We start from the raw sequence: 27,210 nt of genomic DNA, 5'->3' as shown, positions 1-27,210 counted from the left end.
TTTCTATGCAAATTCGCATACATTTCAGGACGCTGCGCTTTCCTCGACTACTGCTGCTGCTGCTGCTGCTCGGCTGGCACCCATGCCCCTGTGCCCCACCCCTCGCCAAGGTGCAGACAGACGGCGCATCAAACGGCTGTACGCAAAAAGAAAAAATTATCTACACTTTTCTAAAGGCGGCAGTTCACGACTGTTAGATATACTATGTGTAGCAAAACTGGAGATTCTGACTAGCATATTCAAAAACTGTTATCTAACAGCTGTTAACAAACTGTTAACTATAAATCAATAAATACTGTATATAATGTAGGAGGCTTTATATTAGTATTCGCTCTTCCTCTTCTGCTACCCCATGATCAATGATCGATACCTAGCTGTAAGTCAATCGATGCTTAACCATATGCCGAACCTCTGTAAACTAATTAAATCTCTTATTAACCTACAATAATATATTACCATATTAAAATATTTTATCATATTATCATATCATATATTTCATCATATTTATCATATTGTATAAAGAAATAAAAGCTAAAACTTATTTAACATTCCAAGAATTTTCTGCTTACTGAAGTCTTCAAGTTGTGCTTGGCCAGACATTTTTTCTATTATTTATTTATGCTATTACCTATATATTATCTAGAACAAAAGGCAAGATTTTTTTAATAATTCAACAGCTAACAATAATTTAACAATTGCCCAATCAGATTTTTTTATTTAAAAATGACAAAATGAAATTATTAGAAATAAAATCTTTGTATGCTTTAGATAGAACTGAATAATGCATTTGCCTCTTTAATATGCCCAAGTTAAATAAATATGTAATTGAATGATACATACATAATACATCAATTCTCTTTACGAAGTTGAAGTCAACCAGATATACTCTCTATGGCTAGTGCGTACAGTGCAAAGAATAAGATGCGTTGCACAAACATGCAAACGAAATGTGTTGCATAGTTTAGGGCGCGCAGAGAGCAGCCTCAGCCCAAGCCAAGTACATTTGCCTTAGCAGGTCTGCGTATGTTTGCCTATGTGTGTTTTTCTCTCTCTCTCTCTCTCTCTCTCTCTCCCTCGTTCTCTGCATATTAACTTGATATATATATACGTATATATATAAGTACTTAGCAAGCAAATATATATTAAAAAATGCTTACGACAGATTTTTTATTCAGCTCTCAGCGTTGAAATGCATTTCAAGTTCTCTTACTTATTTTCATTCCATTTTTTTCTCTCTCTCTCTCTCTCTCACATAGGTTCATTTTTTTTTTTTTACTGTCGGACTTTAAGTGTCATTAAATTACGCAACGATTTCAGTGTGACCAGAGATTAAAGCGCCTTTTTTTATTGGCTAGTAAAATTGTTTTAATGGCCAGCCATATAAACAGAACAAGCGCAAATACACGCACACACATAAGCCCAGGCGCACACACACACATACACGTATCTCTCTTTAGTGAAGTTCCTATGGGATATGTTGTAAACCTTAAGTTGAAACTAGACTTTTAAGGCCAATCAAATGACAAATATATTTTCCCCAGTTTTCGTTTCGTATAGAAATCCAAAAACATCGTGCAAATCACGCAAATCACAATAATAATAAAAATAAATGTAAAAAAAAATAAAAACATTTCAACACGAATACTCACTTCATTGTCGAGCCAATCGAAATCGGCTTTTGGTAACTATTCAAGTTTCATTGCATTTAAATTTAGTTTTTATTGCTATATACTCTGAGAAGCCTTCTTCTTGTCTTCTTGATTGTAGAAATTGGGTTCTTTGTAATGATTTGTGTAGCTTTTATTAAATTCATACTGAGTAAAAAATATATAAGCAATCAAAGTCAATCAAATAATACCTATCGATAAACAGAAAAAGAAAATCGTTCAATAATTAGTCAACTCCTTTCTTCTCTTTCTCTGTTTACTGCCATAGCTTTGCAGCTTTGATTGATTATCGCTTATCGAACTATCGCTCATTATGGCGATAACATTTTGTATTGCATACACTTCCATAAAACATTATAGGACTGCTAATTCCCCTAATTTCTGCACTTTTTCTAGAATATCTTGCGTAAATTTCGATAATTAGTCGACTCCTTTTGTCTCTATCTGCGATGGCAGCTTACGTTGATTATCGCTTATCGCACTATCGATAATTAAAGCAATAAGTCTTTAATATTTCATAAACTCTAATAAAACATTACAGTACTGCAAGTTCCCCTCATTTCTTCTCTTCTTTTTGACTAACATGGCTAACTGCACTCTTGAAAATTTACCTACTATCGATTACTATATCGGTATCGATCAACAAAAAAGTATTGAACATATTTAACATTCTCGTATTCTCCTCTAATTCATGCAATCCTAATTCATTTCGAAACGCAAACTGAGCTGATTTATAAAATTTCTGGCTTTTGGGCCATGTTAGTTCGGGCTAATCCATGTCAGCCATGCACCCGATTCACTGGCCCTGTTCGCTTGGCATTTTGTTGTACGGACACTGATTGATGCAACATTAATGGCTGCCAGCAGCAGGCTTGTTAGCCATTTTGCAGCTTGGGGTCGCATTGACTGATGCCCATCGAACTGCCATGGAAAACCAAATGAGCGAAACTTTGTGCGCTGCTTTTGATTAACACGTTCTGTAAACTGTTGCCCAGCCATTGGAGTAATGAACGAGCGTGCGATGCTGATCCCATTCTATGGGTCACTGGGCTGCATTAACATTTAGCGGAAACGCGATGCAGCTGCGGCCACACCAAAGTAGTTGTTGACTACCCAAGCACTTTGTCTGCGTGTGCATGTGCGTGTGTGTGTGTGTGTGTGCTCTATGCTGACATTGACAAATAGTGTGCGAAATACAATGCAGGCGCTAACATATACGCACGCCCGCCCCGTTCCCTGTGCCCCGTGCCCCGTGCCCCGTGCCCAGTAAACTGGCTGGCACCAAATGTGTTGCATACTTGCGGGCGCAAATTATTGCTGGAAAGCAGCCTCGCCAGTTGGCTAATTAACAAAGCACTTTACAGGCAACAGCGCGAACAGGCGCAACAGCTATGCGAATACGCGAATCCAGCCCGCAGATGCAATAAGCAGCCAAAGCCCCAAGGGCCACGCGATGTGGCTTAAACAAGTCTTCTGCCTGTTGCCAGCATCGCTGTTCCAGCAGCATCACCTGTGCATTAATTAAATTTTATAGTATGCGTGTGTGTGTGTGTGTGTGTGTGTGTGCGTGAAATATTAACACGTGACACAGCAAGCGGCAAATTGCAAACGCATCGCATAATTTGCAGCGCACCGCCGCCGGCGACGACAACGTTTAGAATTTGTCGTATGTAAAATGCAACGTCTGACGGCTGCATGCCACCCGGCCGCACGCACACACGCACACATGCCGCAAATGCGGTTACCTCGATTGCCTCAAGACTCTGTAGGCGCTACAACATTACCAAGAAATGCGCCAAGAGTGGAACGACCTTGCGGCCCTATCAATGTGGAAAGCAACTGAGTAGAGTGGAGGCGAGCTCTCATTTGTATTGTGGAAGCCTTTACTTTAAGCATGCGATCTTAATGTTCTTCGCTTTCGATTTGAAAGTGCTCTCTCTCTCTCTCTCTTTCTCTTCCTCTTCTGCTAATGTCATTCTCTATGATCTACAAACGATACCTAGCTATAAATCTATCGATAGTAGTACGATATTCCCTCTAAGCATCTCTATTTTTTTAAAGAATTCTTTATTGCGGCTTCTTGTCTTCGACTCTATAGCGCCGTCATCATTAAACCTTAATCTAAATTATGGGCTACAAGGCAGTATTAATATTATTTAAACTTATCTAATCTCTCATTAGTCTTCTGAAATTTTTTAAATATCATTCTCATATGATAATCTAACAATTTTCTTAGTAAATCTTGAATTACTAAAGACAGTCGAATCTAAATAATTAGAAATGGGAAGGGAATCTTTTTTTTTTTTTTTACTTACACAAAAATTCAAACTATCGAGAAATATCGAAAGCGAGCTTTTAGAAGGGGATAATATTTTCTTTTTTTATTTATTTATTTAGATTTTTGATTGAACGCGGTTCAAATTAATGAGACTCGACTGTAGTACTAAATGTATATATAGACTAAAGTTAAAGTCTTTTAAAAGCAATCCAAAATCTAGCCTCTCTTTACATTTTTTCCCACTGAAATCCACAACAATTGGTTATTTATAGATAGAACTGAGTTTTACAAAAAAAAAAAAACAAAAAACAAAAAACAAAAAATTATTCACTTTCTGTCAGCAAAACTTTTAACGAAGTCTGCTTGGGGACACGCCTTGTTAGGTAAATTCTTGGGAACTAAGTTTTCATTTCGTTTATGCTTAGTTAATTTATGGCTTGCTTTTCAGGTTTTTATTTTTATGGGAAATATCTGAAAATAATCATATTAACCAGTCGAATAATTAACTAACAGTTGGCAATTAGCTCACGGCCAAAGAGGAGAAGAAAAATCACTTCGGCCAAGGGAAAGCAAATTGGACAAAGATGTCAGAGCTGATGTAGCGGCAGCAAACAGCAGCAAAAAAAAAAAGAAATTAAAAGCAAAAAGAAAAGACAAAAAAAAATATTATATAGAAACAAAAGAAGCGAAATTTAACAATTTCGCAACTCTAATCTGCAGAGCAATAAAATGAAAATGATACAAGGAAAACTCAGCGCCATCACAAAAAGCGTCACGAAAATGCGCAGACAGCAAAGCGTGGATAAAGAGTGCTCTACGTATATGTGTGTGTGTGTGTGTGTGTGTGCTGCCCTCCATAGTTGCCAACTCTATGTAGCGTTTATTTAGAAAGTTATTTTCACGCCACGCGCTAAAGCAAGACACAAAAACCAAAAGAGATTGAAGCTAAAAATGGAAAATAAAGTAAAAAAAGAAGAAAAGCAGAGAAAAGCAAATATTAAAAAGGAAAAAAAAGAGATATAAAGGGAGAGAGCGCAGAAAGTAACTAAAAATAAACGCGCCGGCAAATAAAAACATTGTTGCACATGTTTCGTAGCAGCAGGACTCTCTTCATTTCTATTCTCATATCGCGTCTACAATGTTGCCACCCGCCGTATCGTGTGCAGCGTTCGTAAGCTCTGGCAACACTGTCAGCTGCTCAGCTCGCAGCTAATGTCGATAAATATGCTCACACACTGCTTGTTTATTAAGCACTTGCTGGGCTAACATTGTTCTATTAATGGCCATAGCGATGCAATCGGAATTCACAAGTCGTTGCGATATCGACAAGTAACAACATATATGGAACTATGTATATGTATATGTAACTGTACGACAAGCTTGATTGACAAATTTAGTGCGAGAGTGATGCTTGTAGAATATAAATTTTTGTCTGCATATATGAGTATATATGTATACATAAGATAAACATTTTATATTTACATCATTCACGGACTCTACCTCGCTATCTCATTGTCTCTATATTTCTCTCAACCATTCCTTTCGTATCTGCCTCTCCCTCGTCCTGTCTCTCTACACTTATCCGATCTTCCGGGTCTCCTTTGGCCTCTTTCGCTTTGTTGGCTCTTTTCCTTTCTCACTCCCACTTATTTCCCGTTCTGTCTTTGTCTCCCGCTCTCTCTCTTTGGCTCTTTTCTCTCGCTGTTCTTTATCTGTCTCACTTTATCTATGTCTCTCTTTTTCTCGCCCTGTCACATTGTCTCCCCAACACACACACTCACATTCGGCCTCTGCTTCTTCATCCCTCTCTTTTTGATTACCTCCCTCCGCTTTTGTTCCTTTCTCTGTTTCTTCGCTATCCCTCTCTTTCTTTGATGACCTTGTGTCTAACTCTCTCTCTCTCTATTTCTGCGTGTCTCTCCCTTCTCTCCCTCTATTTTCCATTCCCCCCTCTCTCTCCCTCTACCTCTCTCTCTCTCTCTACCTCTCTCTCTCTCTCTACCTCTCTCTCTCTCTCTCTACCACTCTCTCTCTCTACCACTCTCTCTCTACCTCTCTCTCTCTACCTCTCTCGCTCTCTTTGCTGTCCTTGACTCTCTCAATCAATCTATCCCTCTCTTTCTCCTTGTCTGTATATTCCCCGTTCTATCGATATCTCTATGTACCTCTTCATATCTCTATCTTTCTTTATCTCGCTCTCTCTCTCTCTCTCTCTCTCTCTCTCGTAATGTTCCTATGCATCCATTCCATTTCACCGCACGACCTCAACCCTTTCCAACTGATACAACGAATCCATCAATCTCATTTACCTCCATCAAAATTTCTATTAGCACGGTCCCATAAACATTTCCACTAGTTCACATCCACACACACACGCATACATAGTATATGTACTGCACCTAAAATATTGACACATTTGCATTCAAGCAGATGCACAATTCGAGCAATGGCTAAACACATGTTTCGCTTTTACCTCAACTGCATTACATTTGCATCAATTATTTTCGGTTTTGTTTGTGTTTATTTCGCGCTGGTTATATAATTTTCGATGTTCCTTTGCCGTACATTAAATTAGAGGTATATTTTTCAAAATAACATCTTGATATTTTTGGAACACCAACATGATCCCAGGCTATTACTGTTTCCAACCATTTTTATAGCGATCGCATAGTACATCATGTACTTAGTTTTGTGAGAATTAATTATCTGTCGAAAAGTAAAAGTGCGATGACTTTAGCTTGAGTGTGTGGTTGTGACTGTTAAAGAGCTTGTGTAAGTGCATGTATGTATGTGTGTGTGTGTGTGTGTGTGTGTGTGTGTGTGTGTGTGTGTGTGTGTGTGTATGTGTATGTGTTTGCTAAGAAATAATGAGTGTATTCAACCAAAACCAAAGCCAGCATAACACAAAATATTAACGGCACAATAAGTAAGAGCAAGAAGTCGAGCATAGCTGACGGCTTCATACTCACTAAAAAAAAGAAAAATAAAAAAAAAAACTATATTCATATAATTTGCCTATTATTGCTTTATAATGTAATATCAATCATGACTTTTAAAGTTTGGTCTTAGAGCTGCAGTTCTCCACAGCTGTGGAGAAACTAGTCTTTCCGTAATACAGTTCCCAGTGGAAGATGTAGTTTCCGATGGAAGATCTAAGTGCTTCCAAGTAGAAGATCTAGTGTTCAGTGGAATTGATAACACCCAATCTAGTCACCAGGAGAAGATATACACTCCAAATTTTGTTCATAATGCAAGATCTAACTCTAAGTGAAGGACCTAAGTAATTCCTAGTGGAAGATCTAGTTCCCAGCGGTAGATACCCAGTTGAAGATTTAGTATGCACTGGACTATACAGTTAACAATGAAATAGTTTCCCAATGGACTATCGAGTCTCCAATAGAGGATCCAGTTCTCAAGGAAGGATCGGGCTCCATGTCTTAGATAAAGTTCACAGTTAAAAATATAGGCCTCAATTGAAGATCTAATTTCAAACTATGGTAGATATAGTTATCAAGATGAAAATTACAGAAATCCAATATACACCTTTTATTTTTTAAACAGGTATAACCATTCCCTATTAAATTTACAATTCCTTAAATCGGATATATCTAAAAGATATCTAAAACAAAACTAATTTCAGCATCTGAAACACTCTTGCAATAGTTGAACATCAATAGAGTTGCCACGCCCACAAAGTGCAGATTAATACTTTAAGAAACAGAGTATGTTACAGTCGTTGCCTTTAATTTTCATTCTATTCGTTTGGCAATTGCTTCAACATTTTCGCTGGCTTTATTTATTTATACAGTTAATTTTTTCTATGCATTTGCATTTTATTATTGTTTGTTGTTGTTGTTGTTGCTGATGCTGTTGTTGTTGTTGGCTTTTGTTATTCTTATGAAGGCATCATTTGCGAGCATTGTCCATCAATTGATTATTTCAGCGCTTTTGTTTATAAACAAAAATTCAACAGAAACTCATAAAAGTGGCGCAAAAAGCCAAACAGCAAATATTTATAAGCTTTTAGACTTGTTCCACAGAAAGGGAGGCGGTGCAGGGCGGGGCGTGGCACAGCAGATTGAATGTACGCCCACACAAAAATGTGTGCATGTGTGCGTATGTGTATGCGTATTTGTATGCAGATACATATATTTAATTGAATTCAATGAAAATGAATTCAGTGTCAATTAATTGCTGGCGCCGCATTGGGGATATTCATAGATCTGGATGGTCGAGCAGATCCATGAATTGTGAGGCCCAGGGACAAGCCGAAATGTATTATGATGCCTGCTGTCTGATGTCCTTGCTGTCCTTGTTGTTGTTGTTGTTGTTGTTGTTGTTGTTGTTGTTGTTGTTGTTTTTTATTGTTGCAGCTCAGCGCTGTTTGCTCTGTTGTTTTATTATGCGTAAGAGATTATAATGAAATTAATTACGTATACGCACAGGTGAAAACTCTGGACGCGCTGAATGCTGCTGGCCAAAGCCACTTAATTAGTGTGCCATCTGTATGTGTGTGTGTGTGTGTGTGTGCGACGGTTTTCGTAAAAATTTATGTGTGTGTGTGTGTGTGTCAGTTAACGAGTACTGTTGCTGGTATATGAGCATTACTGAGCTCATGAGCTGCTGTTTGTTTATGTTTAATTGTCCGTCGGATTTGTTGCTGCATTTTGCAAAAAGGTTTTTATACACATACACACATACACACATACATACATATGCATACCCTTTCAATGGGGGACGGCATCAAGCATTTGTCACGCACGCTGTCATGCATTAAGGCACTTAACTGATTTACATCTGAAATATTCTCAACAATTGCATCAAAAGTTAAGGCTGACATTAAGTCATAAAGCCTTTAACATCACTTGCGCTCAGCTAAGTGGCTCAAACACTTAGCGGGGGAGGGCATTAAAAAGAAAATATAGTACTATACATAAACATATGTATATACATATATATACATACTCAAATGCAACTGTAAAATAATAATGCTTTTAGGGAGTCATAGCATTCATTCGTTTATCTAGCTTATGCGAGAGAGCTCAGTTGAAGTTGGACCGTGATGACTGTGTTTAACTGCTAAGGAATTGACTTAACTTTATGCTAAAATTAATTATGTATAAGTCTCTGTTGATGAACAATTCCTAAGTGCCTGATGACTGTAATTAACTGTCAACTATAAACAAGAAATATTTGTACTTAGTCTTGCAATGTCAGCAATAAAATTTCTGTCATTGTCATAAAAATGCACATTACAAATCTTTACAATGTGGACAATTAGCCTTGCAAAAAGTCATCTGATTAATGGCCCAAACAAATTGTTAAGACGGCAAATGAAGACGGAAATACGTTTTATATATCATCTGCAATGTTATAAGAATAATTTATAGCTAATACTAAAAGTAACAAGATAAATGGCAACTAATTAAATAAACACTATCTGTATAGTATAATAATAAAAATAATGGAGTAGAAAAGTTGTAGTAACTACTACCACTACTATTGGTAGTAACGGAAATAGTTGTAAAATACTCACATTTATAAAAAATAAAGTTGAGTATTACCTGACTAAATGCTCATTATAAATAACAAAATAAATGGAAAAATAGTAGTAGAAAAAAGTAGTAGAACAGTAGTAGAACTACTACTAACAAAAATAATCATAAATGAATGTTTCTATAAATGAAAAGTCGTAGTAGTAACTAGTGCTAATAGTAAACAAAAAATAATAGTAACTACTTAAAAGCACATTATATAAATAAAATCATTTATACATTGAAAAATAGTAGTAGTGAAGAAAATAGTAGTAGAAAACAATAGAAGAAAAAAAAATGGAACTACGACTAAACAGAAATGATCGTAAATAATTTTTCTGCAAATGAAAGTCGTAGTAGTAACTACTACTAGTAGAAGAAAAATAATGCATAGTAGCTACTTAAATGCACATTATATAAATAAAAATATGTATAAATTGAAAAATAGTAGTCGTAAAAAAATAGTAGTAGATAAGTAGTAGAACTACATACTAATAACAGTTAAAGTAGCAAGTAAATATTTCTAAATATAAAAAATAGTAGTAGTAACGACTACAAATGGTAAACAAATAATATTATTTAAATAATTACACATTATTTAAATATAGATAAGTTGTAAAATATTTATAAAAAAAAAAAAAGCAGTCGTCGCAAAGTAGTAATTACTAGAAACCTTATAATAATAAATGTAATAAAAAAAATTAGTAGCAGAAAAGTAGTAGTAGCTACCACTAACAGATATAGTAGTAAGTAAATATTCCTTTATATATTCTATATACATACATATATGTAGAAGTAGTAGTAGTAAGATAAATAAAAGTAATAAATTGAAAAATATTTATTTAAAAATAGTAGTAGTAGAAAAGTAGTAGCAGAAGAGTAGTAGTAGAAAAGTACTAACTCAATGCAATTTACCACGAATTTCAATTGCCTTTATATATTCTATATACATACATATATGTAGTAGTAGTAGTAGTAAGAGAAATAAAAGTAATAAATTGAAAAATATTTATTTAAAAATAGTAGTAGTAGAAAAGTAGTAGTAGAAAAGTACTAACTCAATGCTATTTACCACGAATTTCAATTGCCTTGCAAAATGTGAAATTTCAAGAAATGAAGCCCAGCTCAAGCCGTAGAAGTTTGTGCCAGTCAAACAGCTTGGACAGCTTTTAGCTGGGAGCCCTGTCAGTGTTGCAGCTGGTGTTGCCAGTTGCAAGTGTGGCAAGCGACGGGCGGGTTGCGCAGTGTATGGCAACAGTTAAGCGCTGTGCCACACACTAATCCACTTAAATTTGAAATACATTCGATTGGCGACCGCGCGTGTGTTTCTGTAATGCCTTCATTCACGCTCTTGGCCCGTTCTGTTTGTTTTGGCCAGCATGACATTTAAATTTGCATAATTAATCAATTAATGCCACGTTGTTAGTGGCAAATTTTTTTTTTTTTATTATTATTATTATTATTTTGTTGTATTAATCGGGTCAACTGAATTCGTCACGTGCATAAATTTTGCGCTTCTGATTTGCCATTTTCATTTCAGTTTTCATTTTCACAATTTTTAAGCCACGCACGTGCCTCGACGTGCCTATGCACGATATGAGTCTCAAATAAATACAAACACGCACACACACACGTGCACACAGTCAGACAGTTCTATATATAGCATATACGCACATATATGTAGGTAGTAGAGTAAAATGAGATTATAACCCATACTCAGTCGACTGGGCCTGGCCTGTGTACATTTCGTATATTTGGTCGGACAATATTGGCAAATTAAATTTAAAATGCGTTTTGTTTGCCAAAGGTGGAACATGTCAATTATTTAGCGCTTACCGCTTTATTGCATTTCAATTTTGATTTAATACTTTTTATGTGAACCATTTGAATTACGACCCCATATCGCCTCACATCACCTCACATCGCCTCACATCGCATTCGAATGCGCAACGCGTCGCATCGTGGCTATATAGCTATCATTAAGTATCTGAGCTGAGTGCATTGTGCATGCAATTGATAGATGATATTGTTGATATACAATTTGATTACGTTCTGCATTCGATTAAGTCAATAAATACGTATTTTCTCCCAGTCTCTAATCTCCAATTGCCAATCCCCATGGCAAAGGGAAATGTATATTGATCTCTTGATTGAATCGTAATTCGATGCATCAAATGTTATTTAACCAAATTAATTCAATCAACACCAAGACGAATTGAAAGAAAACGTATACTACATACATATATGTACATATATGTAGGTATATGTATGTATTACCAATTATTACTGAATTACAATTGCTATAGATTGTAAATGTTTGCTTTCTAATACGGAGCAAGCCAATGCCAAGGCTCTGCCCCTCTATGCAATTCTCTTGAGTTGGAGTGAAGCTTTTTAGGTTTTTGTCTTTAATAATTTCTCTATTTCTCTAATGTGTTTCCCCATAGTATGTAAAGGGAATCCGAGCGGAAAACACATATTGCTTTCTCTCCTTCTCTCCTTCTCCTCCGCTACTTTCCTTAATATCCAAGCCTCTTTGCACTCTTCGTTCTTGCACGTTTCTTCTCGTTCCCTCTCTCTTGTTCCTCCCCCATTTTTTCTTTGCTTCCGACTCTCAATTTAGCTCCTCGTTTTTATTCATATCCTCTCTTTGCCCCTCTTGTTCTCTTGTACTTTATCACTCTCTTTTCTATCTGTATCTCCCTCTTTTTCTATTGTCTACTTTACAGGGTCTTTTGGCCGTCTTCATCGTCTCTCCCTTTTTTTTCTGTGTCTCTGACTTTTCTCTATCTCTCACTGCTTCGTCACTCATTCTTTTTACCGATTTTAGATTGAAGAAATCTATTTCCCTCTGCCTGTTTATCCATTTTACTCACTCTTACTTTATCTCTCCATCTTTTCCTCTCTCTTTCTCTATCTCTCTGTAACTTTCTCTATCTCTCTCTCTGTCTCTCTCTCTTCCTCCCACTCTATATCATTTCCCCTTTGATCCTTTTCTATCTCTCCACCTGCCTCATCCTCTGCCTTTATCTATTCTAGTCTTATTTGTATCTCTCCTTCTCTCTCTTCTCTTATCTGTTATCTCATTTCATCTTTGCTTAGCTCTGTCAGTTGTTAACCGTTTTGAATTCTCGCTTTAGTTTCTTGCCATCATCAATTTAAGTTTGCAACTAGCCTAAAAGCTCTCTGCATTTTCGCACTGATTCAATTAAAAACAGCAGCAGCAGCAGCAGCATCAGAAAGAGCAACAATAACATGAGCCACCCATCCATCCGACCGTCCGTCCATCCATCTATCCATCAAATACCCAACGGCATTGAGCTGTCAATGCCGGATTCTGGACTCATTTTCCATTTGAGTTTTCACACTTGTCCAAGATTCGTCATTGGGCTGATTCAGTCCATCTTCAGCCTAATGGATCAGCAGAATTAACACATACGACCACACACGCACACTCACACACGCACACGCACATTGTCTATTGTCATTTTTGTTCACCTGCCTCGGAAATCAACATTTGATTTCAAATTTTGCTATTGGCTTTTTATTTCCATTTCTCTTGCTCTTTTTGCCCATTTCAATTGTTTTTCTTGGTGCGGAAAGAGAAAGGAAAACACTTCGCACGAATTAGTCTTATCTACAATTTGCTTTTTGTTGATTTTTGCTTTGTTTTCCTACTTATTTATTTATTTTGCGGATTTGCTGTGTCTCATCTTTTCTGATTTATTTATTTACTTTTTTTTTTTACTCATATTTTTATATTCATTAGTATATCGTACAGTCAGCTATGAGCGAGTATCTAAATTTGAACCTATATATTGTATATGACTTAAGTGAGGGGTATTATCACTTCCATCATATCCTATATTATACAACTTTCTGATATATTCTTTTGATATGCTCTACTACGTTTCCTTGGCAGAGCTACAGGATATCTATCAGGCGTATATTTTTGCACATAGTTGCCTTATTCTCTCTCCTGTTCACTATCTTCCGCTCTCTCTCTCTCTCTCTCTCTCTCCCTCTCTCTCTATTTGTTTTTGTTTCTATTTTCTTTATTTAGTGATGCTTTTCATCTCACTCCTCTATGTATTTTAAGTTTCCCACTAGCTTCTATTTATAGCCAAAAATAAATAATATGTGGGCTATTACGTCGTCCGCATATTGCACTGACCACATTTTAGCAGTTTTTGTCGCTTCTGACATCTGTTTCGGTGCTTTTGTTGTTTGCTTTAGGTTTTGCTTGATATTATTATTGGGATTTTTATGGCTTTTTGAGAAATCACTTGATGTTTGTCATTGCTGACAGCAACCTATCGACTCGAAATCTAATTGCAGTCGACAAATAACAAATAGCGAACAACTATTCAACGCATGAGAATCGCATAGAAAGGTGACAGTGAGGCAGCAAAGAATGAGAGGTAGATGTGAATCAGCAGAGCAGTTCGAGTAGATTCTTAGTGAGAGTTGTTTGAGTGAAATGAGATTTAAAGAAGAAGACATTTCATGTGACGGCAGACACATATATACAGATTGCAAACCTTACATAGAGGACAACCAAATATCAGAGGTATGAAAACCATCAACCTGCTCGGCTTCCTGCTCACTCAGTTTCCTTCAATCACGAGTCGTTTCTGACTTGCATCAAATATTCGTCGCATGGGCCTTAATCAACATTATCCATTTTTACCATTAGGTGAACTTTTTGACATGTACCATTTTTTTCTTTCTTTCGTTTACCTTTTTTATACTTTTTGATTTTGGCAATTTTTTAGCAAAGTGGATTGTCTGCTTAAATTTTTATATGCTCGCTTTAGTTGGTGTGAGCTTTTAGAGACTCTCTACAATTTCTGTATAAAGGTATGCTCAAATGTAAAAATATATATACCCATATATCAATCAATATATGGTATACTATTCCTCCGGTTTAAGTATCAAGCTTTTACTTTTCTCGACAAACTCTTATCAAGAAAAGTCTTTATTATATTAGTTAAGCTATTTATGTGTTTCAATAGAGACACTCTCAAATTTGACTCAGCATTTGTTGTTGTAGAATCTATAGTTAACAAATTTTGCCCCATATCATATCGAACTACCTCTATAGCATACAGCTTCTATTTCATGTAGTTGCATATAGAGTATTTAGCTGGCGAGTTGCCAAAAATAGCTGTTCTATTCTTGTTTTATCAGTTTTTGGTCGGCATCCCCGAGCAATTAATGGACGAGCCGTTAACCGACTCGGTTGGCGTTCAATTAAAATCCAATATAAAATATAGATTGCATGCCGGCGATGTGCGTTTCGTTGCCTTTTGCCTCCTCTTTTCGTGTAATATTCAGAAGACAAGGCAACTAAAAGCGAAAACAATAACAAGAATCGAAGGCACAGACAATGCATAGAAAATGTGTTAGAACTGTATATATCGAAAAAATATACTGTATAATTCAAATCAATAAATTTGGTGTTAATATTCTCTTAAAGAATAGTGATTAGGGAAAGAGATGAGACTTTGGATATAAAAATTGTCTAAGCATATAAGAGAGTCGAGAATACTCGAGGAGAAGATGCCCTGAGCCCTGCAAATAGATGAAAGAGCACTTGCAGACACACACACATGCGCTTGGGCTGCAATTTGAGTTATATTATGAGAGCTTGAGTAAATCCTCTTGTACTGAGACTGTCTATATCAAACTGGTTATAAAATATTTGTCAATTATTTTAACTACTTTTTTTTGTTGTTCAAATATGAAGAATATATAGATCTGATCAAGAATATATAGACTTTACAAGGCCTTGAGCGCTTCAGTCTGTCCTTATTGCTCATTTACTATAGGTTCAGGCTTTGCAAGCCTTTATTCACGTAGGAGACTCTTCAAATGTAGGTGACTCTCTTTAATTAATTACAGTATAATTCGGCTATAACGACGCGAGGGACCGTCGTTATACAAGACACAATAACCATATACTTTACTCATGTAAGTTTATCTGGGAGTCGGAATTCTCGACGACCGTACGTACGCTATAAACAGACCGTTATATCCGTATCTACTGTATATTATTTTCGCTTTCTACTTAAAAAATACGCTCTCATTCTTCTTGTACTGCTTAAGATATTCTCGATCATCTCACTCACGTCAACAAGATGGACGTATATCTCTTGTTAGTTAGCCATAGAGCTATTTCCGCTAACCTCTTATCGACCTACTACACAAAAATTAAATACAACATCTATTTAATCTATAATTCTTCCATAACTAAAATCTGTATTCCTATTGTACAAATGGCTCGAGAAGATAATGGCAAATGTTTGCTGTCTATTCAACTGATGTCAAGTAGTTTGTAAGCAAGTCTTGCATCCATTTGAATTTACAGAGCAACAAATTCAATTCTGTGGCTCATTTAATTTCCATTTGCGGCGCACACACATATATAAATAAGTAAATCTATTGCTTTTGTGGCGCCCCACTTGAGTTTGGGGTGGTCTCAGTTTATCGGGTACAAAGGCATTTTGTATTTTATGGCAACTGCATTTTTGGCTAACGAGCATTTTAGATAATATCATTTCAAGAACAGAGCCGAACCGAACCGTAAATTCTTCTACAAATACGGGCCAAAAAAAATGTATATATATATACATATATATATATATATATCTATTCATTTGGCTTTGTTGATGGCATTTTTTGGTGACGTGCGGAGATCGGCAAGCGTCGCGCATTAAAATCTATTTTGATTCAAGGTCGCGTCATCAGTTTTTGTTATAGTTATACAAATTGTTTCAAAATTGTACAAAAGAACAGTAAAATCTTAAAGGAAAACATAAGTTTCAAGCAAGGTTTTATGAGTTGTGCAACACTGAAAAGCCAGCAAGAGGAAGCAAACGTAAACTGAGACAATTTTTGGAGACGACAGCAAGAGCAACAACAACAACAGCAACATCAAGTCACATTATTGTTCAATTATTCACAATTGCACAATGAGTTCCGAGTGAATATGATTCTATATATATACGTATATATGCATTTGTGTGTGTGTGTGTGTGTGTGTATATATGTATTTATTAGTTGCCGGATTAGCTGTCACTTAGCGTTTCCTTGGCTTACCCAATCGTCTACACTTGCCTCTCCAATTATGCTCGTTGAAATTGAAAGCATTAAAGTGTGTCTCTGGGCTATGCATAGATGTGTGTGTGTGTGTGTGTGTGTGTGTGTGTGTGTGTGTGTGCGTGTGTCTGTTTGTGTATCATATGTGTTACACATACATACACACAAACTTACACTTTAACATGTATATGCCTTCTTCATGGCGTGCTGTTCAGCACGTTGCGTATACGCCATGGGAGCCCATTAAAAATTATATTAAAACCACTTTTACTGGTTCATAACTTCTATAATGCTTTTGCTTATATAAAGTGCAGTTTTATAGAGTTTTTATGTTTGCCTAGAACTGAAATATATCTTTCTTAAAGTGAGCCTAACTTTATCTTACGTGTATATGACACTTGCGTTTTAAAGATATTTTAAGTTTTGTGATAGAAGTTATAAGATTCACTTTTTTTTTTAATAAAATTAAAAAAGATGATAACCGAAAGAAACCAAGGGGTTCACATGCTTAGAATGGATTTTTTTTTAGGGCTGTCGAATATTTTTAAAATATCGCATCGATGATATTTTAGGTTTTGAATAAATTTCAATATGGGGTTTGATATGCAACTTAAAAAATATCGATACATTGATATTTTCATATATTTATATTCAACAACCTTACTTTATTTTTATTCAATATTGACTAATTGAATTTTATTTTATTTTTTTATTCTACGCTTTTCTTTTTTTCTCCAATCTCAACATGTATTTTTACCTTTTCATACTAATAAATAAATAAAATAAATTACTTTCTGTTTTAGCCAAAATAGTATTATGAAATTTACTTTATTGAGAAATCGATTATGTTGTACTATATAATTGATATTTATTTTTTTAAACAGATTTGCGTATCATTGAGATGCTGTAATTAAAATAGTAGAATAATCAACTTTCTACTAACTTGTCTGAGCTGTTCTTAGCTATAGCTCAGGTTGGATAATGTCTATATAAGCTTGATACAAAGTTTCTAGATTTGTTCTACTATGCCCAATTTGTTCTAGTTGAAATAAAAAAAAAAAAAAAAAAAAAAAAAAAAAAAAAAAAAAAAAAAACATAGGACATATATAGCTTGAGCCTGATTATGAGCTTGAGCTTATACCTAGCATCAAGAACCAGAGACCATTAGTAGACAATAACTAACAATAACCCTCTAATATCCCATTAGACCTTTACACATCAATTGTATCATATTATTTATTATTTATCATCTATCATTTTAGCCAAGTATCTGAAGTCTTCTGGCAACTGCCCAATGCTTAAAGCAAATAAACTTATTCGTTATTGCTACATTATAATAAAAATCAACAAATTTATGTTCCTCAATCAACAGATTCAACTACTGCTAGTTGTGAGATTAATTAAATATAGATTATGTCATTTGATTAACAGAGGCACGACATGCACGCAGACTGTTGAATTAATTGAAATTGAAATCTAAATTTAGATATAATATCTTATTCGAGATGAGAGTGGCTCAGGGCTACTGCGGACGCATACGAAATGTGTTGAAGAAATTGTCAAAGTGTTTGCTCAACATATGAATTACAATATCAATTGAAATGAAATGGAACTCGGCGCAGCAAATTGTTGCGGCTCCTTAGCATTATTTTAATGGACTACGCAGAATAAGATGTGTGTATACACATCATACATATATACATACATACATATATACATATATATATACATATATCTCACAGATTTGTCCCCTCTCTCTCTCTCTCTCTCTCTCTCTCTCTCTCTCTCTAGGTCTTTCAAATTTCGACTATGCAAATGTAGCGGAAATACCGAAAAAATGCCGATCAGCTGCGCTCGCACAAGCGCTGAGAGCTATCTGAGTATGCTAAGGCATATACATATGTGTATATGTATATTAGAGACATATATATGTATATATATTTAAATATACAATTGTACTCGATATATGTGTATAGAGTCTTCTGTAGAGCATGCCCAGAAGCACATGCTCTGCTGCTCTTAGCTGTCGCTCAAGTGTGTCACTCGACAGACGCACACCTGTATATATAAATGCCTTTACAGATATTCGTATATGAACCTATACACATACATCCATATACATACATCTAATGTCCAAACACTTGACTTCAACTTTAATTGCCCAGCATGCGGATAGAAAAATAGAAATAATAATTTTTGAATTATGCATGGCAAATGTTATTACCTTGAATTATTTGTTGCTCACAAAACAAAAAACCAGCACAAAAACAAAACAAAGATATTTTCATATAGTGAATAATATTAAAACACCCAAAGTCCAACATATAGATATATCTTTCATATGCGTATTCATTGCAGACGCGAAAACTTTAACTTTTTGGCTAAAAATATGTGACAAAAAAAATTAGTAAAAAAATATTTAAATACATTTTTGTTTTTCGTTTTCGTTTTTTTGTTCCAACATTTTCACAAATATTTTCATTTTTTTCTTCTTTCTTTTATCTTTGGCACACTGTTTTTAAGCAGAAGCTTAGCACATTTTGTAATGCAACTATTCACACGCGGTGCAAATTCTCATTTAATAAATCAAATATTCTTTTGAAAAAAAAAAAAACATCAAAATTAAAACTGAAATATTCAACATATATTTTGCGAAGCACGACGAACGTTTCACACTTTCAACAAATGAAAAAAGTTGTTGAATGCAACTATGCTTTAAAAACATTGAAAAATTATGAAAAAAAAAATTTGTTTTTAATTTAAATAATTGTCCAAAATATACCTAAAATCAATAAAAATTTTAGATATATTTATTTATTTTTGTAACGTAAAAAAAATAAGTGAAAAAATTAAAAAAGTTTTTTCTTGACAACATTATAAACAAAAAATTTAAAACTTAAAATTTAACGACTACAAAAATTATACATTTGTAATTTTGTTTTTAATTATTACAATATACAAAAAAATAAAAAAAATAATTGAAAAAAATTATTTTAAAAAAATATATATATTTATTTAAAATATATGTATATTTAAATATGTTCAAGAATTTAAATATTTGTAACAAGAAAATTAATTAGCTTTAATATTTTTAAATAATATTTATTTTATCTATATTAAATGAATTTTATAACAAAACAAAATTAATTAAAAAACATATATGCAATAGAAATAAATTTGCTACATTGAATCGAAAATTGTTGGTAAACAAATAAAATTGCAGTTTATAAAATCCAAGCTGCGCTAATGGAAATATTATTTGATTTATGTTTGCATTTTTCGACAAATGAACTACTGCCAACGATAATCAAATGTGAAACGTTCGTTTATTATTAAACATATTGAAAACATTCGGCGTTCGCGCAATCTTCAATGCCCACGCAGCACGTGGCTTAATAAAAAAAATAAATAAATAAATAAATAAAACAAAAACCAAAAGCAAAAAAAAAAAAAAAAAAAGTAAGGAATGAAAATGTAAAAATAAATAAATAAATAAATTATTAAATGAGATGTTCGAACAGCAAGCAGCACGAATTCCGTCGCAGCGCACGTGAAGATCAACGCCAGAGCATCGCGATGAGACTGAATAACAGATCTTAACAGATCGAAGGCCCTGGCCGGCGGCACACAGGTGCGGGCGAGCTGGGGTGCTCTGGCTGGGTGCCGCTGCCTAGGGGCGGCTGCTCTGGGCTGAGCGGACAGCGAGCGCGTGGGTACAGCGCTGCCCATTTAACAGCTTGATAAATGAATGAAACGCGTCGCACTCGATTTGCGGCAATTGTGAGCAACGATTGAAGAGCGACGGTGATGGAGTGAGAGAGGGGAAGTGAGGGGGAGCGAGAGTAAGGTAAAAAGCACAGCTAAAAGCTCTGGAGGGTATCTCTGCAAGGGTGACTGAAGCGATGAAGCTAAATCAATGCAAAGCACCCACAACAGGTGTGCGCTAAAAGCTCAAAGCTCACGCATTCAACTAGACTGCAGTCTATCCAGAGACATTCAGATGTCTGAAGCTAAGCCAAAAGCTTGCTAGCTGCAATTTGTTCAAAAAGCGAAAAAGTCCACATAGAAGGCGCCTTCAAAAAGCTCGCTTACAGACAAAAGCTGCCACCAACTGGAAATCCTTAAAGCTTTACACCTTTAGTCACTTCCTCATACAGCAGCTGCCCGAAGGCAGCTCAATGTCAAAAGCTCTTCGCAAACATAAAATACTAATAGCCAAACGCCAAAAGCTTTAAAGATCTTCAGGCGCCCACTGGCCTGGGCAAAGCTTCACAGCACAGACAATATCAAAAGCTCAAAGCTCAAGGCTCAGACCTAGTGATCCCTATCAGTGAAAGCTGTTGAACAAGCCGACAAGACTTTACTTCGCCTTTCAATTATATTGTTATAAATTATAAAAAGCATAAAGCTCTGGAGCTTCCTAAAGCTCAAATTTATTACGATTATAGAGCAGAATCAAAAGATCGTTGTCCATGGAAATTTTGACAGATCTCTTTCTCTTTTGGTGTTTTTTGCAAAAATATGTTGTTTTTTTTTCTGTATATATATTTTTTTTTTTTTTTGTGGTTTTTCGCTTTTAATTTTTATTTGTGGCTTCAGTTTAGGATTTCGGTTTGTCCCCGCTTTTTGGTGGGGCAAGTGCTTTTGGTGGGGCGGCTGCTTTGGGTGGTTCAGCGGCTTTTGCATCCTTTGGCTCAGCATCTTTATCTTTGCCCTTGTCATCGCTAGCTGGCTTGCCATCCTTTCCATCCTTGCCCTTCGCAGCCGCTGCCGCCGCTTTCCTGGCCTTGCTCTCTTCGCTGGCCTTCTTCTGCGCCGCTACAAACGCCGCATCGCCAATGGGCACATCCTTCATCTCGCTGGCAGGCGTACGCCTCGACTTGCCAAAGCAGACGTCCGCAACGTTTTTGTGCTTCAGATTGAAGCCAGAGACGCCACGTATACTGGGCTCCAGATTTTTCGAATAGATATCGGCAACCAGCTCATCCAAGCCCACCTCGCGATCGGTCAATATCTTCTTGGAGATCGCCTGGAGATCTTTGCGCACTTTGGCATCGATCTTCTTCAGCTCCTCCTCGTCGGCCAAGCAGAGTTGAAGGATTTGCTTGCGGAAGCTTTCGATGGGATCCCGTTTGGAGCGTATCGTTTTCACCTCATCACGCGACCGGTATGCCGTACCCGGATCGGACATTGAGTGACCCTCATAACGGTACGTGCTCATCTCCAGCACAATCGGGCCACAGTTCCTCGCATGCTCGACGGCAAACTGCGTGGCACTGCGCACGGCCAGCACCTGGTTGCCGTCGACCCAGAGGCCGGGTATATACTGGCCGCGCATATAGAAGTCGGTAAGGGCCGCATGCCGATCGACGCTGGTGCCCATGCCGTAGTGATTATTCTCGCAGACAAATATGCAGGGCAGGCCCCACAGCTTGGCCATGTTGTACGCCTCGAACACCTGGCCCTGGTTGCTCGCACCGTCGCCATATAGTGCGACACAGACACCGCCGTCGCCCTTATAGCGATGCGCCAGCGCGATTCCGGCGCCCAGCGGCACTTGGGCCCCAACTATGCCATTGCCACCGTAAAAGTTGTCGCCGTAGGTGTGCATCGAGCCGCCTTTACCACGGCTGCAGCCGGTCTTAACGCCGACCAGTTCGGCAATTAATCCGTATGCCGAGACGCCCATCAGGTAGGTCCAGGCATGGGCACGATATGCCGTTATTACACTATCCTTTTTCTGCAGCACCGCGCACATGCCGACGGCCACCGCCTCCTGGCCATTGTACAGATGGCAAAAGCCCCGAATATGCTTCGCCTTGTACAAATTATTGCAAACCACCTCGATTCGACGCACCTCCACCATCTGCGTGTACATTTTCAATGCGTCCTCACGTGATAATTCCACGTCCATGGGCGGTCCCTTCTCCAGCTCATAGCACTTGAAAGTCTAGTCAGAGGTATACAATGAATCGATATTGATAGTCTTCTCTAAGGTGGAAATCTAGCTGTAGCTGTCCCTCCCCTTTCCTCTCTCTCTCACTCTCTCTCACTTTCTCTCACTCTCTCTCTCTCTATCTCTAGTTCTTTCTCTTTCTCTCGATTTATAATGGACTTGATCACACACTACTTTTACCTTATTTGGTACACTCGATCTCTCGTCAATTCACTTATTAGATCTCATTTCTTGTTTTGGGTTATTATATCCATTCTGACTGATCTATCTCATTCTCGCTCTCTAGCTATTTCTTCTGTGTCTCTCTCACGCGCTTTGCACTGTATACCTTTCGCTTTCTCTCCATCTCTCTCACACTAACACTTTCAGTCTAACTTATTCTCTTTATATTCATCTCAATCTCTATCTCTGTATTTCGCTCTATATCTAATTATCTTTCTGTCGCGCTCTATCTCTCTTTAGCTCTCTCTCTCTCTCTCTCTATCTCTCTATATATCCCCTCTCTCCCTCTCTCTCCTCATTTCTCTATCTACAATTAGGTCTTCTTATCGATCTCGCTCTCTCTCTCTCTTTTACACAATCTCTTGCGCTCTCGACTTGTATCCTTCACTGTCCCTCGCGCTCTCTAGTTCCCTCTCTCCCTATCTCTCGGTACATCTACTTCTCTGAATGTCTTCTGGTCATGCTCTCACTATCCCTTTCTCATTCTCAATCCGTCTTTCTCTCAGTCTACATTTATGTCTCTCTCTCTCTCGCTCGCCCGCTCTCCCTACACCCCGATTTTCCTCTCTCAGCTTGTTTCTCTCATGACTTACGTTCTTCAGCGTCAGCGTTGAACAGCCCGAACTAAAACGTCGAGGCCGCCACCAGATCCCCAAGGGCGAACACTTTTTACCCCCAGTTAAATTATAGAGCAATTGGATCTGCAATAAATATCGACGGCTCTTACAGACCCGCTTAGCTGTTGACATCATATTAAAGAATGTTCGTTAAAAGAAAAAAACTGTAAGCGCTAAGGTTTTTATTGGTCGGACCCCACAATGCTCTGGATGTAGACTATTCAATTTGAAGATATTAATAACGTATTCGTCGAAAGGCCTAGGAAATTACGAATTTTATACTAAATTTAAAAGTAATGCCGCATTGAAAATAAGTCTTACAGAAAGTCAAAAATAAAATGCCAAAAGAATCTAAAGAATACTAAAATAATTTTAGAATTACCGATTAATGCTTCAATGTGTTCTAGGTTTACGACTTTACGACCCCACTCGACTTTCAAATAACATTTCGATCTCTTGCTCTTATACACATATCGCTCAACTCTCGCCATGTTATCTTCGATTTGCTCCTACGAGATTCAGTCTCCCGTATTCTTGTCATCTCACACGGCCGTACATAGTTCACAGAGCTCAACACATATTTGATACGTACATATGTAGTTAATTTATATTTCAACAATTTACACCTCGCTTTAACCAAATTGAACACGTTCATATAATTAATATCCGTTGCCATTGCTGTTGCCACTGACTGGCCCATGTTGTGTGGTTGAGTGTGTATGGGAGTGGGCAGGGTGTGAACAATTCGTGGTTAACTACGTTGTCTTTGCGTGTCTTTGAACTTGTATGTATGTATGTGTGTGTCTGTATTTAAGGCTATACGAAATATTATATTGCATTCACAATCGCACGCATCATTCACAATATATGCGCATAGTTGTATAAAATCGTATAGTATACGCAATGGATTTTAACTACTTGGAAAACAAAATTTTTCTAACATCAACTTTCGGCTTATGATCTAGAGATTTCGCTTGCTTTATGTATGCACGTGTGTGTGTGTGTGTGGGTGTGTGTGTTTGTGTGGTACTAAAGAATCGTTGCTCTTTAACCTCCTAATGATTTACACCCTTTCGCTCCTGGATGTGATCTATGTCGTAGCCGTTGGTGCCACGCAGCTTGGGCTCCAAATTGTTGGAGTATACATCGGTCCACAAATGGCTAACGGGCAACTCGGTGCCGTTCTTTGCCTGAGCAGTGGCTTCATCCACTTCCTTGCGCACCTTCAGATCAATCGCCTGCAATATAGAAATGTGTCAATAATGTTCATTCCATATAGAGATTGCAGTCGCTTTAACCTTGACTTCATCGGTGGTAATCAGACCCAATTCAATGCACAGCTCCTTGAAGGAGGTAATGGGATCACGTTTCTGGCGCACCTCCTGGATCTCCTCGCGTGTGCGATACGATGTGCCGGGATCGGACATGGAATGGCCCGAATACCGATAGGTGTTCGTCTCCATTACCAACGGTCCTTGCTCGTTCACATACTTGATGGCGAACTCTGTGGCACTGCGCACGGCCAGCACATCCATGCCATCCACCCAGATGCCGGGCAGAGCATCGCCACGCGTATAGTAATCCGTATTGCAGGAGGCGCGCTCCGCGCTGGTGCCCATGCCTGTTGTGAAAGTTAGATTAGTTAGATAGATATGGATAAGCCGTATTTTTAAACTGTTCACATACCATAGTTGTTGTTCTCACAGACAAAGATAACGGGCAGCTTCCACAGATAGGCCATGTTGTAGGCCTCGAAGACCTGGCCCTGATTGGCAGCACCGTCGCCATAAAGGGCGAGGCACATGCCGCCGTTGCCCTTGTACTTGCAGGCGAGGGCGACACCAGCGCCGAGGGGCACTTGGGCGCCGACGATGCCGTTGCCGCCATAGAAATTCGGGCAGTACATGTGCATGGAGCCGCCCTTGCCGCGCGCACATCCGCTCTGGACGCCCGTCAGCTCGCCGAGCACGCCCAGCGGCGGCACGCCCATCAAATATGTCCAGCCGTGCACACGATAAGCCGATATAATGTTATCCACGTCGCGCATTGCCGCCTTCATGCCAACCGCACAGGCCTCCTGGCCGGAATACAAGTGGCAGAAGCCGCGAATGATCTTCTCCTTGTACAGATTGCCAGCAGCCGTCTCGATGCGCCGAATAGTCTGCATCTGTGTGTAGTATTTGAGCGCCTCATCCTTTGTTAGCTTCACTGTCGTCTCCGGACCTTCTTCCAGGCGATGCAGCTTAAAGGGCTATTGCACACGACAGCGATAGAGAGAGGAATATGCAAATAAAACGTGTGAGTGAGCGAGCATATGAAACAACATGAGTGAAAGGGAGACAGCTGCATATTGTTTGCTAAGCAAACGTTACATTTTCGATTTACAGGGATTTTATAGCACATTTTAAGACGCAAATTAAAGGTATTTTCATGAATTAAAATTGCACTGTTATTTATGAAACTAATTTCGCTTTAAATCAAAGATTTAGCAAGTAATTGCTTTTACAATTTGAATGAAAAATGCAGCGCACACAATTGACACACACTGCTATGCGTATGTTGATATTTTTCTAAAACGAGGTATTTTTTAGCACATTCTTCATTTAATACTCATGCGTGCAAAGTGTGCTATTTTGGTGTTGATAAACTGTCTCGAATTATAATTTGATTTCCTTGTGGATTTGTACTATAGTAATATTATATATTACATTGAACAAAGTTGCAGCATCTCATTTGCATAACCTATCAATCAGTTGTTATTAGTGTTGGTGCTAGCAGCACCAACAACAACCGTATTCTGATAAGAAAGTGCGTGTTGTGCTCATGCTGCCGCTATCGCTGCCGCTGCCGACGTCGGTCACGCGCTGCCCGCAAGACTGTGTTAGTCAATGACCTTGGCGCCGGCAATGCAACTAACTAATCGACAACGCGCAAATGCAACACTGCGCAATCAGGTCATACACTAATGGACAGACGGACGCACACACGCACACACGCACACACAGACACACACCAGCATACATTATGTAATCGGCAATTTCTTTCTGCTTGCTAGAACTTGATGTGGGGGCGGCTGATTGTTACTGCTGCCCTAAAATACTCACTCGATTCACTTGCACGGTCGCTTCCGTGGCATAATTATTGGTCTTTGCGACACCGGCCTGTGCTGCATTCTGGAATAAACCGAAAAATGACGATGAATAACTGCGTCTGCTGTCAAATCTTAGGTGGTTTTTATGTTGTTGTCTTCCAATGTTGTTGCTGCTGTTAACATTGCTGTTGTAGTTGCTCCTGTTATTGTTGTTGTCACTGTAACTTCTGCTGCTTCTGTTGGTTTGCTTTGTATCTTGTTGTTGTTGTTGTTGTTGGTGTTGCTTCGTATTAGTGACAGTTACAATTGTTTTGTTAGTGACAGCAACGGCTGCATTACAGTTACGTACTTTTTGCAATTGCTTAACAATAATTGGCAATTCACTAACGCGCGACAACGTACGCAACATTTTCACGGCTTTCGTTTTCGACTATTCTCTCTCGTTCGCGTAACAGCTGCTGGTCAATGGCTACAAAAAAATACGCTAATTTGAATACCAAATGATACTAAATATGCCACATTTTGAAAAAAGATACTGTAAATACTATATATATTTGATATATTTGTGTAAGGCTTTTTAAAGCTCAATAGTTTATTTTCAAAAATATGAATTTTTAATGGCCAAAAACTAAGACATTTGTGGCCTAATTTTCCACATGGCAAAATGAATTTCAAAATATACTAAATAACCTCACAGCTAACGAATATTTTGAAAAAAATATACTGTAAATAATTTATGATTTG

General features: G+C 37.5%; 3 protein-coding genes across 5 annotated transcripts in view; all 3 read right to left on the bottom strand.

Moving 5' to 3' along the window:
- Positions 1-20,341, bottom strand: part of Proc-R (Proctolin receptor) — a 35,947-nt gene extending 15,606 nt beyond the window's left edge. The window contains exons 1-2 of one of the 3 annotated variants that reach the window (XM_089473024.1): positions 20,100-20,341; positions 18,805-18,961 (exon numbers count right to left, since the gene is read on the bottom strand). The gene's annotated coding sequence lies outside the window, so the exon portion shown is untranslated. The remainder of the gene's footprint in view (positions 1-18,804; positions 18,962-20,099) is intronic. The other 2 variants (XM_089473022.1, XM_089473023.1) reach the window with 2 other exon arrangements.
- A 630-nt stretch (positions 20,342-20,971) lies between these two features.
- LOC108619572 (pyruvate dehydrogenase E1 component subunit alpha, mitochondrial) lies at positions 20,972-23,799 on the bottom strand. Its single transcript, XM_018016228.2, has 2 exons — positions 23,352-23,799; positions 20,972-22,530 (listed from the first exon to the last, which is right to left on the bottom strand). Exons 1-2 carry the CDS (start codon positions 23,508-23,510, stop codon positions 21,181-21,183), a joined length of 1,509 nt encoding a protein of 502 aa, XP_017871717.1. The 5' UTR covers positions 23,511-23,799; the 3' UTR covers positions 20,972-21,180.
- Positions 23,800-23,955: 156 nt separating this feature from the next.
- Pdha (Pyruvate dehydrogenase E1 alpha subunit) lies at positions 23,956-26,974 on the bottom strand. Its single transcript, XM_018016232.2, has 5 exons — positions 26,816-26,974; positions 26,480-26,548; positions 25,062-25,626; positions 24,674-24,996; positions 23,956-24,613 (listed from the first exon to the last, which is right to left on the bottom strand). The coding sequence occupies exons 1-5, from the start codon at positions 26,873-26,875 to the stop codon at positions 24,431-24,433; spliced, it is 1,200 nt and encodes a 399-aa protein (XP_017871721.1). The 5' UTR covers positions 26,876-26,974; the 3' UTR covers positions 23,956-24,430.
- Between the last annotated feature and the right edge of the window lie 236 nt (positions 26,975-27,210).

Source organism: Drosophila arizonae, chromosome X (assembly GCF_054131065.1).
Source record: "Drosophila arizonae isolate 15081-1271.41 chromosome X, UAZ_ARI_1.0, whole genome shotgun sequence".
In the NCBI taxonomy this organism is placed as follows: Eukaryota; Metazoa; Arthropoda; class Insecta; order Diptera; family Drosophilidae; genus Drosophila; species Drosophila arizonae.
Note: the sequence above shows the minus strand (reverse complement) of the source record. Positions and strands in the feature narration are given on the sequence as shown.

Coding starts and splice junctions, on each gene's coding strand:
- LOC108619572 (XM_018016228.2), bottom strand. CDS start 23,510: ATGATGTCAACAGCTAAGCGGGTCTGTAAGAGCCGTCGATATTTATTG. Junction 22,531..23,351: donor CAACGCTGACGCTGAAGAAC/GTAAGTCATGAG, acceptor ACCTCTGACTAG/ACTTTCAAGTGCTATGAGCT.
- Pdha (XM_018016232.2), bottom strand. CDS start 26,875: ATGTTGCGTACGTTGTCGCGCGTTAGTGAATTGCCAATTATTGTTAAG. Junction 24,997..25,061: donor CTGTGAGAACAACAACTATG/GTATGTGAACAG, acceptor CTTTCACAACAG/GCATGGGCACCAGCGCGGAG. Junction 24,614..24,673: donor TTACCACCGATGAAGTCAAG/GTTAAAGCGACT, acceptor TCTATATTGCAG/GCGATTGATCTGAAGGTGCG.